Source organism: Kryptolebias marmoratus, linkage group LG14 (assembly GCF_001649575.2).
Source record: "Kryptolebias marmoratus isolate JLee-2015 linkage group LG14, ASM164957v2, whole genome shotgun sequence".
Lineage (NCBI taxonomy): Eukaryota > Metazoa > Chordata > Actinopteri > Cyprinodontiformes > Rivulidae > Kryptolebias > Kryptolebias marmoratus.
Window position 1 is genome coordinate 10,690,073 of NC_051443.1, and position 14,119 is coordinate 10,704,191.

Here is a 14,119-nt window from a genome sequence, read left to right on the forward strand (position 1 = left end):
ATGACAATTGAGATAATTGGAAAACAATTAACGCAAAACTTGGTTTGCTAAAATGTTTTAACAACAGGTGAAATACTGTTTTAAGGCTTGTAATTAAAGGCTGTCAAAGGAAAAGTTGTTTGAAGTGTCTTTAAGGTTTCTGAGTAACTGACAAAGTAAAGTGGTCAGACTCTTGACAGTATTATTCTCTGCATCTATCCAAGGTATCCAACTTTAAAAAACCCATTCCTCATCTTTGGTTTGGGAACAAAAATTGATGAGTTTGTACAAATGACTGGAAACGTACAAGTGATATATAAAATTCTGGTTTTGCACTCTTTATTTTAAATATTTCACAGCTAATCATTAAGCTCATTAATCACATCTAACAGTTTTTTTCTGTAACACACTTTCACACTAGTAATGAGTAGTGATTCAGGTTTTGTGTTACAGTGTGCTATTGTCTTGAGAGAACTTGGTCAGTTTCAGATCTTTGTGTAGTAATTGCAAATTGATCCATCAGATTCAAGTGTGTTTGTGTGTGTTTTATAAAAAGAAAAAAGGAGGTATCAGATCACTCAAGGCCTGCTTTGTGCTGATGCTGCTGCGCCCTCTGATGGTGGAGTCCTGGTGATGCGAGGAGGAAGGTGGAAATGCAGAAGCAGAAGAGAGCCTCAGTTGTCCATTGTGCCTTTTGGTTCCAGGGAATCTAGTACAAATACATCAAGTGGGATAACTGGGTGTGCAGTCTTTACGTTACAGAGCAATGAGGCGGTTTTCAAAAGTTTGGACATTCTACTTTTTTTTGAGAAAAGTAACACTTCATACTATTCAGCTTCTGAAGTGTCCCTCGCCGTAGCCAGAAATCTTTAAAGTTTGTATTTTATTTTTGTTTTTCCAGTGTTTCTGAATGGACATATGATGCAAGATATGCTTATGTTCATGTTTTGCTTTTGTCTTTTAACTACTGACACTTGAAATTTTGAATTGTTATTATTATTATAATGACCCCACCTAAATTCATCTTATTGATCCTAAAGTCCAAATGTGCTGGACAGTAATGTCTTGTGAGATAACTGTTTAAAATGGATTGCAGCTACAGATGGTTCAGAAACAACGAGGAAAGCCAACAGATGAAACAAATGTTGGTGTACAATATTAAAGTTGTCAAATGCATTTAAAGTTGCTGACAGCTTCTGTTATGTCAGATCTCCTGTCTTCACGTAGCCAAAAGAACTGCTCATCTTAGGAAGACAAGAACAGCTTTAAAAGTTACAATTGTTTAGCCGTCGTTCTTTATGCTGCAAATCTATTACAAACACTCATGTATGCAAACAGAGCATGAACATACCACAGTGGTAAAGAAGTTGAACTTTCTTGATGTCCGAATCCATCAACTTTTTCCTCTGTCCCATCCCGTGTACATCGTCCTTCTTTGGGATGATTGTGGCTTTCCCGTTTGATGAAAAAAAATTCCTGACAAAGTGATGAACAATAATTAACTGTTACACATGATTAAAACAATCCAATTTAGTAAGTTTTGTATTTGGAAGACATTACCGTCCGTAGTGCATGATAGAAGTGTAGTCATATGGAATGCCAAAAGTTTTGCCATTGAGCTTTATGAAGTTTTTCTCCATCCCTAAAAGACATGAGACCATATTACATTCAATCACTATCAGTTTTGAATTATGCTTTGGAAATGGGTTCACTCTGTCCATATTGATGGTCTGAAAGCTTATCTGAACAGACCCATTTAATTTTTACAAAAGGCACACTATCATTTAGACCTTTACACCTCCATCAGTTTTCCTTTACATTTCATTTTATTTCCCCCAAGCAGAAACCTGAAATTCCTGCTGATCATAATCATTACATGTCCCATTGGGTGCAAATCATTTGTCTAAACCATTTCAAAAAGTTATCTATAATGTATAATATAATCTATAATTTATACCTTTTACGCAGAAACTCACTTCAAAATGCTTAAAGTTTGCCTTTAAAGTGCAAAACCTGTCTCCTTTGAATAAGATCAAAGAGCACCAAACTAGATTCCATGCATGAAAGTTCTTACATTTTTTTTAGAGAAAAATCACTTTTGAATTACACAACTTTTTTGTCCCTGGTCCAACTCTTCACCTAGATTCCTCAAAATTTGCATGATTGGTTTAAAACACAGTATTTTAAACCCTGATGGCCTTCACAAGCAGTGGGGGACCAGAAATGCAGTTGAAATAGAAATCTAGCAGTCCTTTAAGGAATGCATACTGCCTGACACTTTTCATGCCAGAGTTTAAAAAATTAAGGCATTACAACTGGTCAACTAAGCAAATCTTGGAAACAACTTTATGCGAGATCTCACAAAATCTGTTGGCACTCAGCGTGTGTGCTGTAAATGACTCAGCTGCTCCCACACCGCATATTAGCTCAATATCCTTCAAACTGACTGAGTTACAGCCACTTTTACGCTTCATAAGGTTGATTAGTTGTTGTGGCCATCTCAAATTTCACTCCAAAAGTAAATCTGTTATAAATTCAATGATTACTTTGATAGTTTCATTAAAATCCAGCCAGTGGTTCATGAACTATTTTGCCAACACTACAAACATGCAGGAGGCAGGCCATAAATACAAGTTGGACCCAGAAGATGGGACGTCTCCAACTCTCTACATGAGGTGCATCTTCATTTGTTGTTACAGTGACTTGATTTTTCATGCATTATTTTGTTAAAAAAAAAAAAAGAAAACCTGAATTGAGTTTAACTTCAAAGTGGATTCAGGTGAAGCATTTCATTTTCAACCTTTCAAACAGGAGAAATGACATTTCCACATTTTTATTTTAAAAAAATTCAGCGTAAAGTCATTAAATACAGTCAGTTTAACTAGAATGGAAATGTGAGCACACTGACGCTACCTGGCAGGATGTTGTCCTGAACAATCTCGATGAACTGGTCACGGTCTGACCTGGTGTGTTCGTGTTGGAAGCCGATGGTGTGAAGAAGCTCATGGATGATGTTACCCGAAGAGCACGGGGGTGCCACAAACAAACCCTGCCCGCCGCCAATGTAGCCCACGTATGACGCACACCTGGAGGATGACAGATGATGCACAGGCAAAAAAAAAAAAAAAGTTACAGGTTAGTGTTATGTTTCCCAGTAAGACCAGCTGACAGCTTTATAATAATCGTGACAAATGAATGGAACTTGACTTTAGGGTCTTACTAAAAATTCTGACTGCCAATCTTAACATAACCAACAATTTATTATATTTTTGGGTCACTTACATTCCCGATAGGGAGGTAGGCAAAATGAATTTTCTATACACTGCCTCTACACTCTAGAGTTGTGGTAAGGAGCTCTCTGGGTGTTACTCGATGCTAAAAATGTTTTTAAGAAAGCGCTTTGAGTAGCCTAGTTGGCTAGAAAGGTGCTCTATAAATACAGTTTATTTACCAATTACTAGCCACGTTACTGAAATCAGAGAACTTAGCTAAGCTGTGACAGCATTAAATTTACTTCGGCCCCATTGTCCTGTAAAGATATCATTTTGAACCTTTAAAAATAAAGCAAAAGGTCCACAATTATCAACTTAAAGACCACTTCTGTACCCAACGGACTATTTTCCTGTACTTATGCAGTTTTAGGTACTAAAACAAAACCCTCGTTTGGGTGTGTAAGTGGAAGAAAACCACACGAAAGATCCAGATTATTCCAAGAGACCCACTGCCTGACCTTGTACAAGCGAGGGACAGTAGATTTATTCTCAACATGCAGTATACCCCTCCGAGCATTCCCATGGCCACTGCTGGCTGCAAACCTACACACCCATTGCCGATTTTGAAGAGCACGTAGTCTGGCTCAGCCCCTCTCTTGTGGAAGGTTATGCAGGTGTGTTTAGACACCGTCTCCATGGCAACCAGGATGTCTGATGTTCGGTTCTCTGGAAGTTGACAGTAATAAAACAAAAGTTTCTGTAAGGGGGGGTTTACCATTCAAAATTCTACAGGTTTCTTACCAACTTCTGGACTGATTTCATACGGTATGTCTGTTGTTGGCCATGTTTCGCCCACTGCATTCCTGTCCTTCTGCAAATACATACAGGATGTACATGACAGGGGTTCAATTCGACAACTCCTTTTAGTACAAGTGTGAGCGTGCCACGTTGTGCTTGGCTCAGAAATTATAATACATTAGTCACAAATTATTCTTTGAACCTAACCCGTTTTGTGACATGCCTATTAACTTAAAATATATTTTACAAATTTAGTTACTTAAGGGGTTGCATTTGGCTTGACTAAATATTCCAGCCATAGCTTGGCTTAAAAAAAAGACATCTATAAAAACTAATGGCCCTTAAGTTGAAAGCAAAAGACTTGACTCACTGTACATTCCTAGAAATGATGAAGTGTCCGTCTGTTGCAAGGAAACCCCACAGTTAAATATGAAGAGAAGAGACAGCATATGAATAGGAGCTGCCATGTTTGACTCTCATCATAAAGTGTCCCAATTGCCAGAAAAGAACAGCGACTGAACCCATTTTGTTGCCAATAGACAGCTTTGGAAAGTTTCTGAACTTTTATCTCATCTTTTGTAGATACACAGCTTCAAGTAGCCTTAGCCTGCAGAAAGTTTTTATTCTTAATGGAGTGTTAATGGCTAGTCCGAGTGACGCCATCTTAAAATAGCTCCGGTCAAATTTCGTAGCAGTTTGTCCTGTTAGAATTAAAATAATTTCTCCAGACTAAGGCCAGTCAAAGCGCCCTCTACATCTAAAGATACAAACTGTTCAGAAACTTTCACAGAACCCCGCTGTAGAAGTTTTTAAACAGTCACTTAAATCTTAAAAAAAAAAAAAAATTCTTATGACTTTGATCCTACAAATCATAAAAAACTAGCCTCTCAGAGTAAAACCAACAGAGCCACAGCTAAAGGTGCTCTATAGTGTGCAACTTCAAGCAATTTCTCAAAATAACAAACAAACAAATAATAATAATAATTCAGATGCCCCCACACCCACACATTTATTTATTAAAAAAGAAATGCAATTAATTTATTGGTTGGAAAACCTAAAGTTCAATTGTTTCAGGCTGAACTGTAATGACTAACATAGCCATGGCAGAAACTTGTGTTAAAATAAACAGGAAGTGGGAAAATGACTGTTCAGTCTGGTGAAATTAGTACATATATATTTGAAATACAAACCTATATTCCCAAAAACAGTTATTGAAAACGTCTAAATATATAGACCTCTATGGTGCAACAAACTTTAAAATAATAATTATTCATTCATTCCTTACTAATGTGTCAAATCATTTAGCTTTGACCAGTGATTTTCAGCATTTGCGCTTAATGTTTTTAGAAATGGTCACCATATGACCTTTCCTGAACCAAGAGTTCACTCAGACAAAACTAATATTTCATTTCTGCTCTTGTTTCATATGGTACAGTCTTCATTGGATTCTTCTTTTCTGTCCACTCCTGACACCCTGACCTGTCACCATGTCGTCTGATTGAAAAAAGAAAGACTCTTCCAGAACAATAACAATGTTCTATACTGGTATACATTCACAAAGGTTTTAAGAACTTCTACAGAAATTGGGATTTTCTTTTTTTAATTTATCTTTATATTCATAAACCAACAATTCACACAAAATGTTTTACCTTTAAACTCATTCGGTCAGTGGTCACTTTTCTCGCAGTTCTTATGTCTCTGAAATGTTGACTCTGTTAACATTCATTCAATCATTTCAGCACATTTCCAGTAAATCCTCTACTCTTAACACACATTTCAACTCAACGATCAAGCCATTAAGCTCAGAGTGAACTGAAATTAAATGGACTAAATCGGATTCTTAAAAAAAACAAAAGGAGAGACCAACTAAAAGTAATACAATGAATAAACTTTAATGTACTTTTTAAAAAAAAGAAAAAAAAGCTTACCGGCAGGTAGATGTCTCCCTCCACCAATGTCCGTTGGTCCAACATCAGTTCTAGAAAACATTCATATAAATACAAACACACAAAACTCAATTTCTTCACTCAGAAGTAAAAGTATGGTAAATCTGTCTTACAGCAGAAACAAATTCTCAGGGTAAATATCTATAAATATGCATAAAATGCACCATATGGAACTGAGGAGAAAAAAAAAAAAAAAGATTTTCTCATACCTCCATAAAAGGAAAAAAATAAAATAATGTGCATGGCATGCTTATTTGGTGAAACACACATTTTTGCACCAATTGTTTAACTTTCTATTCAGTTATATTTTGGACAAAAAAAATTTAAAAAAAATATAGGAAAATTAAAAAAATAAAAAATTATGAAGACTAAGGGAAAAGATGCATAAATCTAACTGTAAAATGAGATTTGAGAGAACTACATTTGTCTGCAAATTGCTCTTTTATTTTTGTTTTTTTTCCCCCCCTTTGCAGCTTAAAATCTTTTATTTATTTATTTTTTTTTTGGGGGGGGGGGGGTATTAACAAATTTAACTAGAAAAAGGTTGTGAATGTGAAGCTGCTGCATCAAATTACATGTGAAAGTCTACTTCCTACCAATATGGCAGGAGTATGTCCATCTGACACAAAGTGATTGATCATTTTTATGTTTCAGACTTCTTTGCTTTCATTTGCCAGTATCTTTCCAAACAGAAAACAAAAGGAAGCAGGCTAAAAATGTCACGTACAAATGATAAAAAAAGGAAGAGATTTGCCATCACACACTTCCACTGGGTAAAGAAAAGTCGTGGCGACGCAGGGCTTACCTTCTAAAGTCTCTGGGTGCTGCTCCCACCTAAATATCACCGCTTTAACACAAAAGTAGAGGAAAAAAAGATGACTTTGTGTCTTCTGACTGTACAAACCAGAACAGCATTAAAGTCTGACTTCTCACCATTACTGACACAATCAGCAAACACAAGGAGGACGAAGAGCACAAGCAGCATGTTGCTTCCAGCTCTGTTTGCTCTGTAATCCCACTGAGTGGAGTCAGCTGTGAGCTGCAGCCTCCTTCAATCATCTGACCTGCCTCTCCTCACAGATCAGCCTCTACCTGCTACTTTATAGCAGACATCTCACGTTCTCTGTTTCCAAATGTGCTTTTTTTCTCATCTACTTGTGGAATGGGCTTGACTCCAAAAGCTAATTAGTTGTAAATGTTCATTTGTTGATTACTTTCTGAAAGTTTCATTAAAAGTCATCTGTTTATGGGATATTTTCTGCTAAAACTACAAACAAATGAACACATGCACACAAACACAAAGACACAGGCAAAAAAACACTTTCAGTGGGCGATAGAAATGTATGATTTTACCCTAATATTTTCCACCATTTCATTTAAAAAAAGGATTGAGGAAGGTTGTGCACAGTTGTATGACTTCTAGTTAATACCAAAAATAATAGGCACTTTAAGTATCCGGCACTTTATAATAAGGCTGAGTGTGATAGTTTGTACTTAAAATTTTCAAATGTTTAGACATCCTCAAAAAAAAAAGTTACTGCTCACTAAATGTTTTGCATGTGAATGAATTTTCTGAAACTATCTGTTGACCTTTTAAAAGCTCTCAGACATAATAAAAATGCAAATAAATGAAATAAACAAAACAACAAAGCAAAATAGTGTTTAATTTATGGAAACGGTAAAAAAAGACCAGTCTTAAAGTACCAAAGGTAAACGTGCTGACTGTACAAAACAAGTAGTTCTGGTACAACATGAACCACTTTACTACATCTTTTAATGAAACATCTTGTAGCTCTACTGCTACATCGCTGTCTGACTGGTAGTACAAAGCATCACAGCTGATAAACTCATATTGTAACATTTTCTCGTTGGTTACAGCGATCTGCACACACTGTCCGTCACTTCACACAGACAGGCCACTTTGGTTCTGGGAATCCCTCAGTTTCCAGCTCAGATGTGTTTCAGCCGTGGAACTACTTCAATCCCTCCAAGTTACTGGAGTGTCTGACAATTAGGTTAAACAGTGACTGAAGGTCACCAGACACAGACAGTGCCTCGTAGACACATTAGACAGCAGTATAGCACTTAATGCTGAGTTTATATTGTGGATTGCTGTAAGGCCAATGGTCGCCTTGTGCAACTGCCTGGCATGTGGGATGGACAGACTTGATAGCTGCCCACTGTTGGAACCAGTGGGTACACCTACACACATATCGAAGGTTCTGGTCACCCAAGACAGACCATATCAAGGAACATGTGTCATATTGTGTGCCAAGCATTACAGAACCCCATCTGCATCTGCCATCTATTGAACTTTTTTTAACACTGTGTCATCTCTCATTGCGTCACATCAAAGGGCATCAGCTGGACTACATGTTCACCGCACCACGTGTAGACTGCCAAGAACACCAGAGCAGAGATGTCTGAGTTTGTACTCTGCTCTGATTTACGATGGATGAACATGGCAGCACAATGGGAGAGGATCAATTTGACCAATGTTATGGAGTGATATGCAGTGTGGGGAGCCAGAGGGTATGAATTCAGGTCATCTCTGGCATTCGGGGGACCCTGATGGCAGAGCACTACGTCAGTGACATTCTGCATCTGCATGTCTTACCCCTCCTGAAACAGCATCCAAGCAGTCTTTTAACAAAACAAGGGCAAGTGTGTCAATAAATACCTTCTCATGGCCAGCCTAGTCCCCCAATCTTTCCCCTGTCAAACATGTGTGGGATTAGTTCGGAAATCAACCCCAATGAGTGCTTAAAATAGACCAGTTATTTTAACGTCTTAAACTATTTAGTTTCATAGGAAGAAAAGGCTTTTTTTGTTTAGAACGCTGAAAACTTAATGTAATTGCCACACTCTACCAGTAGGTGGCGACAACGCCTAAACCCTCGTTAGCCAAACACTGGAAGCACTTCCGGGGAAAATAAAAACACATGGGATGAACACGGCTGAAGGTAACGATTGCTTTCACTTCAAGGCTTTAGACAAAACTTTTACAGCGAATATGCTCAACAGAAAGCGTTTTCCTGTCGTTTTTCTTAATTTATTTATTAAAAAGCTGCTTTGGTCGAATAACTTTAATATCCGGTGGTTTAGCTAACAGCTAACTGTGTCACATCTCCAACATGCTCATGTTAAAGAGCCACTGTATGAGTTTATGTTTAATTGCACTAAAGTTGTCACAGTTGATATAATACATGAAACTAGCAAGTTGATGGATTCTTGTTACATCTCAAAGAAAATTTTTTAAAACTTTATAAACAAGTACTCTCCAGCAGATTAATAGTTATAAGGTTGATATAAGGTTGACATCACAGTTTCAGTCCCAAAAATGTTTAAACTCTAGAGGTGAGATGTCTTATATCACTTGATCATTTTAAAATTGAACATGTTTACAATTGTAGATTTGTTTACTGTGGATAATAGTAACTTCAAAGATCTAAATGAAATGTTTACAATATAATAGATTTAGTGTGTTCTTGTTTTAACATAATCAAAATATTGAAAACAAGTCATATCATCCTGTACACCCTGAGAGTTTTTCTTGTGTTTCAGTCATTTGTTTGCAGTCATGACAAGGTGGGCGAGAGCCAATAATGTCCACAGACAGAAACCAGCAGAAGCGACTCCCTGGAGTCAACTGAGGGTAAGAGGAGGAAGAGCAGGAGGAAGGGCAGGAGGCCGCACCGCTGGGGCCACACATGGAGCTCAGAGGGACCCTCTGAAAAGGACTGAGGCTGGTGGATCTGGTGTGAAGAAACCCAACCACAAGAAGAAGGACTATACCAACGAGGACGTGAATGGCTTCCTGGAGTACCTGCAGCAGAGCGGGCAGAGACTGCCTGCGGGGGAGGGAGGAGGGAGAGAGGGAGAGCATCAGCTAAGGGAGGAGGTGGAGGTGGCCCTGAAGAAAGACAGGAGGAGGGAGGACAGGAGGATAAAGAGGCAAAAGGACAAGAAAAATAACATGGTGAGTCATTTGAATGAGTATCTGTGACAGGATACCCAATCAGATGATAACACTTTACAGCAGGAAGGAAAAAGGTGAAAATGGAAAACAAAATATCTCTGTTACTAGAATGAAAAGTGGCGTTCTCTCTCCTCCTCAGGTGTGTTTTAACTGCAGGAAGCCCGGTCACGGTTTGGCCGACTGTCCCGAGGCTGACCGAGACGAGGAGATGGGCCGAGGCATCTGCTTCCACTGCGGCTCCACCGAACACGAGATCCAAAAGTGCAAAGCCAAAGTGGATCCGGCTTTGGGTGAGGCTTCTCAGCTGGACGCGTTCGACCCATCTGCCCGTAACCCTGCTGTAACCAGAATGTTCTCCCACAGGCGAGTACCCGTTTGCAAAGTGCTTCATCTGCGGTCAGACTGGACACCTGTCTCGCTCGTGTCCTGACAACCCCAAAGGGCTCTACGCACAAGGTACTCCTGCACTCAGAAATCTTTTATTAAAATATGTTTTATTTGTTAAATTTATAAACCAAAAGTAATAACATGTAGGAGTTTGGGTTGTGTCATTCAATTTTTTTAGTAAACTATATTAATATTTAATGTTATTGTTTATTTAGTACATTCTTTTTAGAAAACTTTGGAACATTTGTCTTTGTCTCAATCTGCATTAAAATAGTTTATATTCAGATTTTTTTTTCTAAAATGTATTTTTTATGACTTTTATTTGCTTCATTTTTTTCAGCAAGCAAGTAACTCATTAATTTTTTTCATTGTTTTTTTATGTCATTTTGTAGAGATGTTTGTCATATTTTACATTCTAGTGAAATTTCTCTGACGTTTATCCTTTGCTGCTCAGGTTGTTTTTCAGATGAAACAGAAGGCTACAAACTTTCAATTATATTTTTACTTCAAGTTTTATTAATCTTGGACAAGCTACTCTTAAAACCATATGTCCTGTATGTCTGGTTTCTCAGTAAACACTGTTCCCGACTGCTTTTTTAGTTGTTGTAGTTTTGTTTTGCGGTTGTTTTCAGACTGTTTGTGACCTGAGAAGCTGAAGGTTTGTGTGTTCGCAGGAGGCTGCTGTCGGGTTTGCGGTTCGGTGGAACATTTTCAGAAGGACTGTCCAGAGCATCAAGCTGCAAGTGAGTTGTTTGTCCTCAGATGGCAGGATGTTTTGTTGTGTTAGAGCGTCACTTATAGAGCAGTGGTTTCAAATGACAAATTTATTAGTCAATGATGCAAATTAAAGTCACCTCCTGGTTGTAAATACAAACCTGTTGTTGTCTGCAGTTAGTTTTGCATGTTATAAACCTCAAGAAAAGTTGTCTGCATCAAAAAAATATTTACTGTCTAATTGTTCTTACTTCTCTTTCCATCCTAACAGCTAATTCAGTGACTTTGAGCTGGATGTCCAACAATCTGAGCGCAGACCACGAGGAAGTGCACGTTCCGGTGAAGAAAGCCAAACCGAAGCAGCCCAAAGTGGTGACATTCTGAGGGGGTTCGATTATCAGAGCGGCTGAACAACCATCATGTCTGCGTCACCTCCTGGACTCTAACAAACAGACTCAACACCTAAGAAGAGCTAAAGTTGTTAAGATTAACACTTTTTTTAAAATGAAGAGTTTCCTACAGCTTAAGCTGTAGCTTAAGCTTAAGCTGACTTGTTGTAAATGAGTTATCTTGTAAAAATTATACAAAAAAAAAACTTTTTGGACTTTACTTGTTTATCTGTAAAAAAGTATTTCTTACATTCAGAAAGGAAAAAGATTGTCCATGTTTTTTCTCTTTGGCTACAGACTGAGTGTGACATGCTCTTATTGTGAAAGGGCTACAAAAAAGCATTTTGGAGACTCATTAAAAGTCTCTGAACCAGGACTGCATCAATGGTTTATCAAACAGGAAGATCACTGTGGGTTCCTCAGTACAAACTGTTTTACTTTTGTCAATATTTCACACATAGATGGGAGTAAAGGTTAATAAAAACAAAATATGTATGTTTTCTCCTCTTTTTCAACCCCAAATCAGTAAGAAAGTACACACTGAGGTTTAAAGATTGAGTTTGTCTAACATCAGGCTCCTTGTTCCATTTGTAGTTTTAAACTTAAACAATAATTTAAAAGGAAAACTAATCATGTTCTAGTATAAATAAATGTAAAATCAACAGAAAATAACTTGTTGCATAAAAATAATACCATTCTTTAACCAATTTTCAACATAAATATGTTAGACTGCTTTCTAAATTAGACAATTTTGTTCCAACCTAACTATGGGTTTAGTCAAAGTAATGTCTTAGGTTTGACTCAGTTGAACCGTTTGGGTGAACTCGTGTTAAATTGCTTACGTGACTCAATGTAGATTTTGTCTGTTTTTTTTCCATGTCAGTTTTGTTTTTTAAGTTAAATCTGTTTTCATCCACTTTACAGTACTTTTCTTTTTTTAAAATTACATGTTTAGTTTTTTGTTTTACTGAAGTTTTTAACTTAACGAATACCTATCAGAAGGAAGTATTTACCAAGGTATGGATAGTTCTGACTAACCTAATAAAATGAATCAGACCTAGCTCTGTTTTTTCTTTTTAAAAAAGGCTTTAAATTGGCCAGAATATTGATTTTTATTTTAAAAAAATGAATTAAAACTAAAACTACCTCTTTTTCTTTCCGCTGTTCCCTTTTCAGGGGTCACCACAGTGAGTCATCCTCCTCCATCTGTCTTCTGCTTCCTGTGACTAAACTGAAATACATCTCAAATGTAAAAGAAAATAGATAAGAGGAAAAAATAAATACACCTACATTTACTTCACTTTGTTTTTCAAAGTTCAAGATCAAAGACAGACTTTCAACTTTTTTTTCATTTTTTTTCTGTCGGATAAACATGGTCCTGATTTAGCTCCATATGTCAAGAACAGAAGTGTTTTATCATGTACAAAAGAAAAAGCCAAATGATTATAAGAAATAAGATTTTTATATTTATTTGACTAGTTGTGTTTTTGAGCTCAGCCCTCTGAGTTGTAGGACTGTGTGCGGGCTGTAATGTGTAAACACCACCACTCAGAGTCAGTACAGCTTCACAGTAAGGCCTGAGCTGCTCCGCTGCATCAGTGCGACGGCTTCAGGCTTTCGCTGGGGAGCTTTGTCCTGCTGCTCTGAAGAACGTGCACTGTCCTGCCGGTTTCAAACAGGAAGACAGAATGATGTCCGTGGAGCTGACAGAGGTCATCATTTAAAACACCAGCAACAGACAAAGACAAACTCTTTCATCTTTTCTGAACTTCTTTACAAATGTCTTCATTTCCCCATAAAATGTTATTTACCATCTGGCTGATGACCCCTCTATGATGTAAAGATTATTGTGGATGCTCTTTGCAGTGTCCTAGCGAGGTCTTCGGGCACATATTGAGAAGTCAGTGGGCTTCCCGTTACAGACGATGAAGTGTTACAGGTCCACTGTGGTGTTAAACCACCACAAACCTACAGTGCGGTTGTGGTGGTTTATTATCAAGATAGCAGCATTTTCATAACGTGGGGTCTGCATACGTTGGTTGTCAAGGATTTGAAGCAGGACTTTTGTGGCCACACTGTTATGGAGCATACCTAGCGCAGACGCGATACCTGTCACATTAATGCTGTACTAGCATGGCATGATCGTCTATCGTGGACCGAGAGAGTCGTGTCAGAGCAGGGCCTGATTCTGGTGGGCGTACAGAGTAGTGTCATTGTGGGAACATTTAGAGCAGGGGTCTCCAATCCTGGTCCTCGAGGCCCACTATCCTGCATGTGTTACTTGTTTCCCTGCTCCAACACACCTGATTCAGTGGTTAAATCACCTCATCATGTTCTGCAGAAGCCTGTTAATCACCCATTGATTCAAATCAGGTGTGTTGGAGCAGAGGAACAAGCAGTGGTGGAGAAAGTACTCAAACACTGTACTTAAGTAAAAGTACAAATAAACAAACAAAAATGTACTCCAGTAAAAGTAGAAGTACCACCTTAACATTTTTACTTAAGTAAAAGTAAGAAAGTACTTGCTTTTAAAAATACTTAAGTATTAAAAGTAAAAGTACTTTTTTTTTTCATTCAACCTTTATTTATACAGGTTAGTCTCGTTGAGCCACGTGGACTCATTTGCAAGAGAGACCTGATTTCTAATAAAATACTATACTTAATAAAATCTAATACTTGCTGAATATATTACCTAATGTCTACAATATCATTAAG

At 37.7% G+C, this 14,119-nt stretch overlaps 2 protein-coding genes across 3 annotated transcripts; one reads left to right on the plus strand and one right to left on the minus strand.

The window, feature by feature from the left end:
- Positions 1-294: 294 nt before the first annotated feature.
- LOC108230969 (astacin-like metalloprotease toxin 5) lies at positions 295-7,024 on the minus strand. Of its 2 annotated transcripts, XM_017407614.3 has the most exons (10): positions 6,869-7,024; positions 6,741-6,782; positions 5,918-5,967; positions 5,639-5,701; positions 3,993-4,062; positions 3,803-3,917; positions 2,893-3,065; positions 1,540-1,621; positions 1,331-1,455; positions 295-688 (listed from the first exon to the last, which is right to left on the minus strand). In XM_017407614.3, the coding sequence occupies exons 1-10, from the start codon at positions 6,918-6,920 to the stop codon at positions 654-656; spliced, it is 807 nt and encodes a 268-aa protein (XP_017263103.1). In that variant the 5' UTR covers positions 6,921-7,024; the 3' UTR covers positions 295-653. The 2 variants fall into 2 exon arrangements, with proteins under 2 accessions (XP_017263103.1, XP_017263105.1); XM_017407616.3 differs by lacking the exon at positions 5,639-5,701 and having other exon boundaries at positions 6,869-7,023.
- Positions 7,025-8,785: 1,761 nt separating this feature from the next.
- zcchc9 (zinc finger, CCHC domain containing 9) lies at positions 8,786-11,899 on the plus strand. The gene is made up of 6 exons (XM_017407564.3): positions 8,786-8,898; positions 9,500-9,914; positions 10,054-10,204; positions 10,278-10,370; positions 10,976-11,044; positions 11,287-11,899. Exons 2-6 carry the CDS (start codon positions 9,516-9,518, stop codon positions 11,397-11,399), a joined length of 825 nt encoding a protein of 274 aa, XP_017263053.1. The 5' UTR covers positions 8,786-8,898; positions 9,500-9,515; the 3' UTR covers positions 11,400-11,899.
- Positions 11,900-14,119: the final 2,220 nt, after the last annotated feature.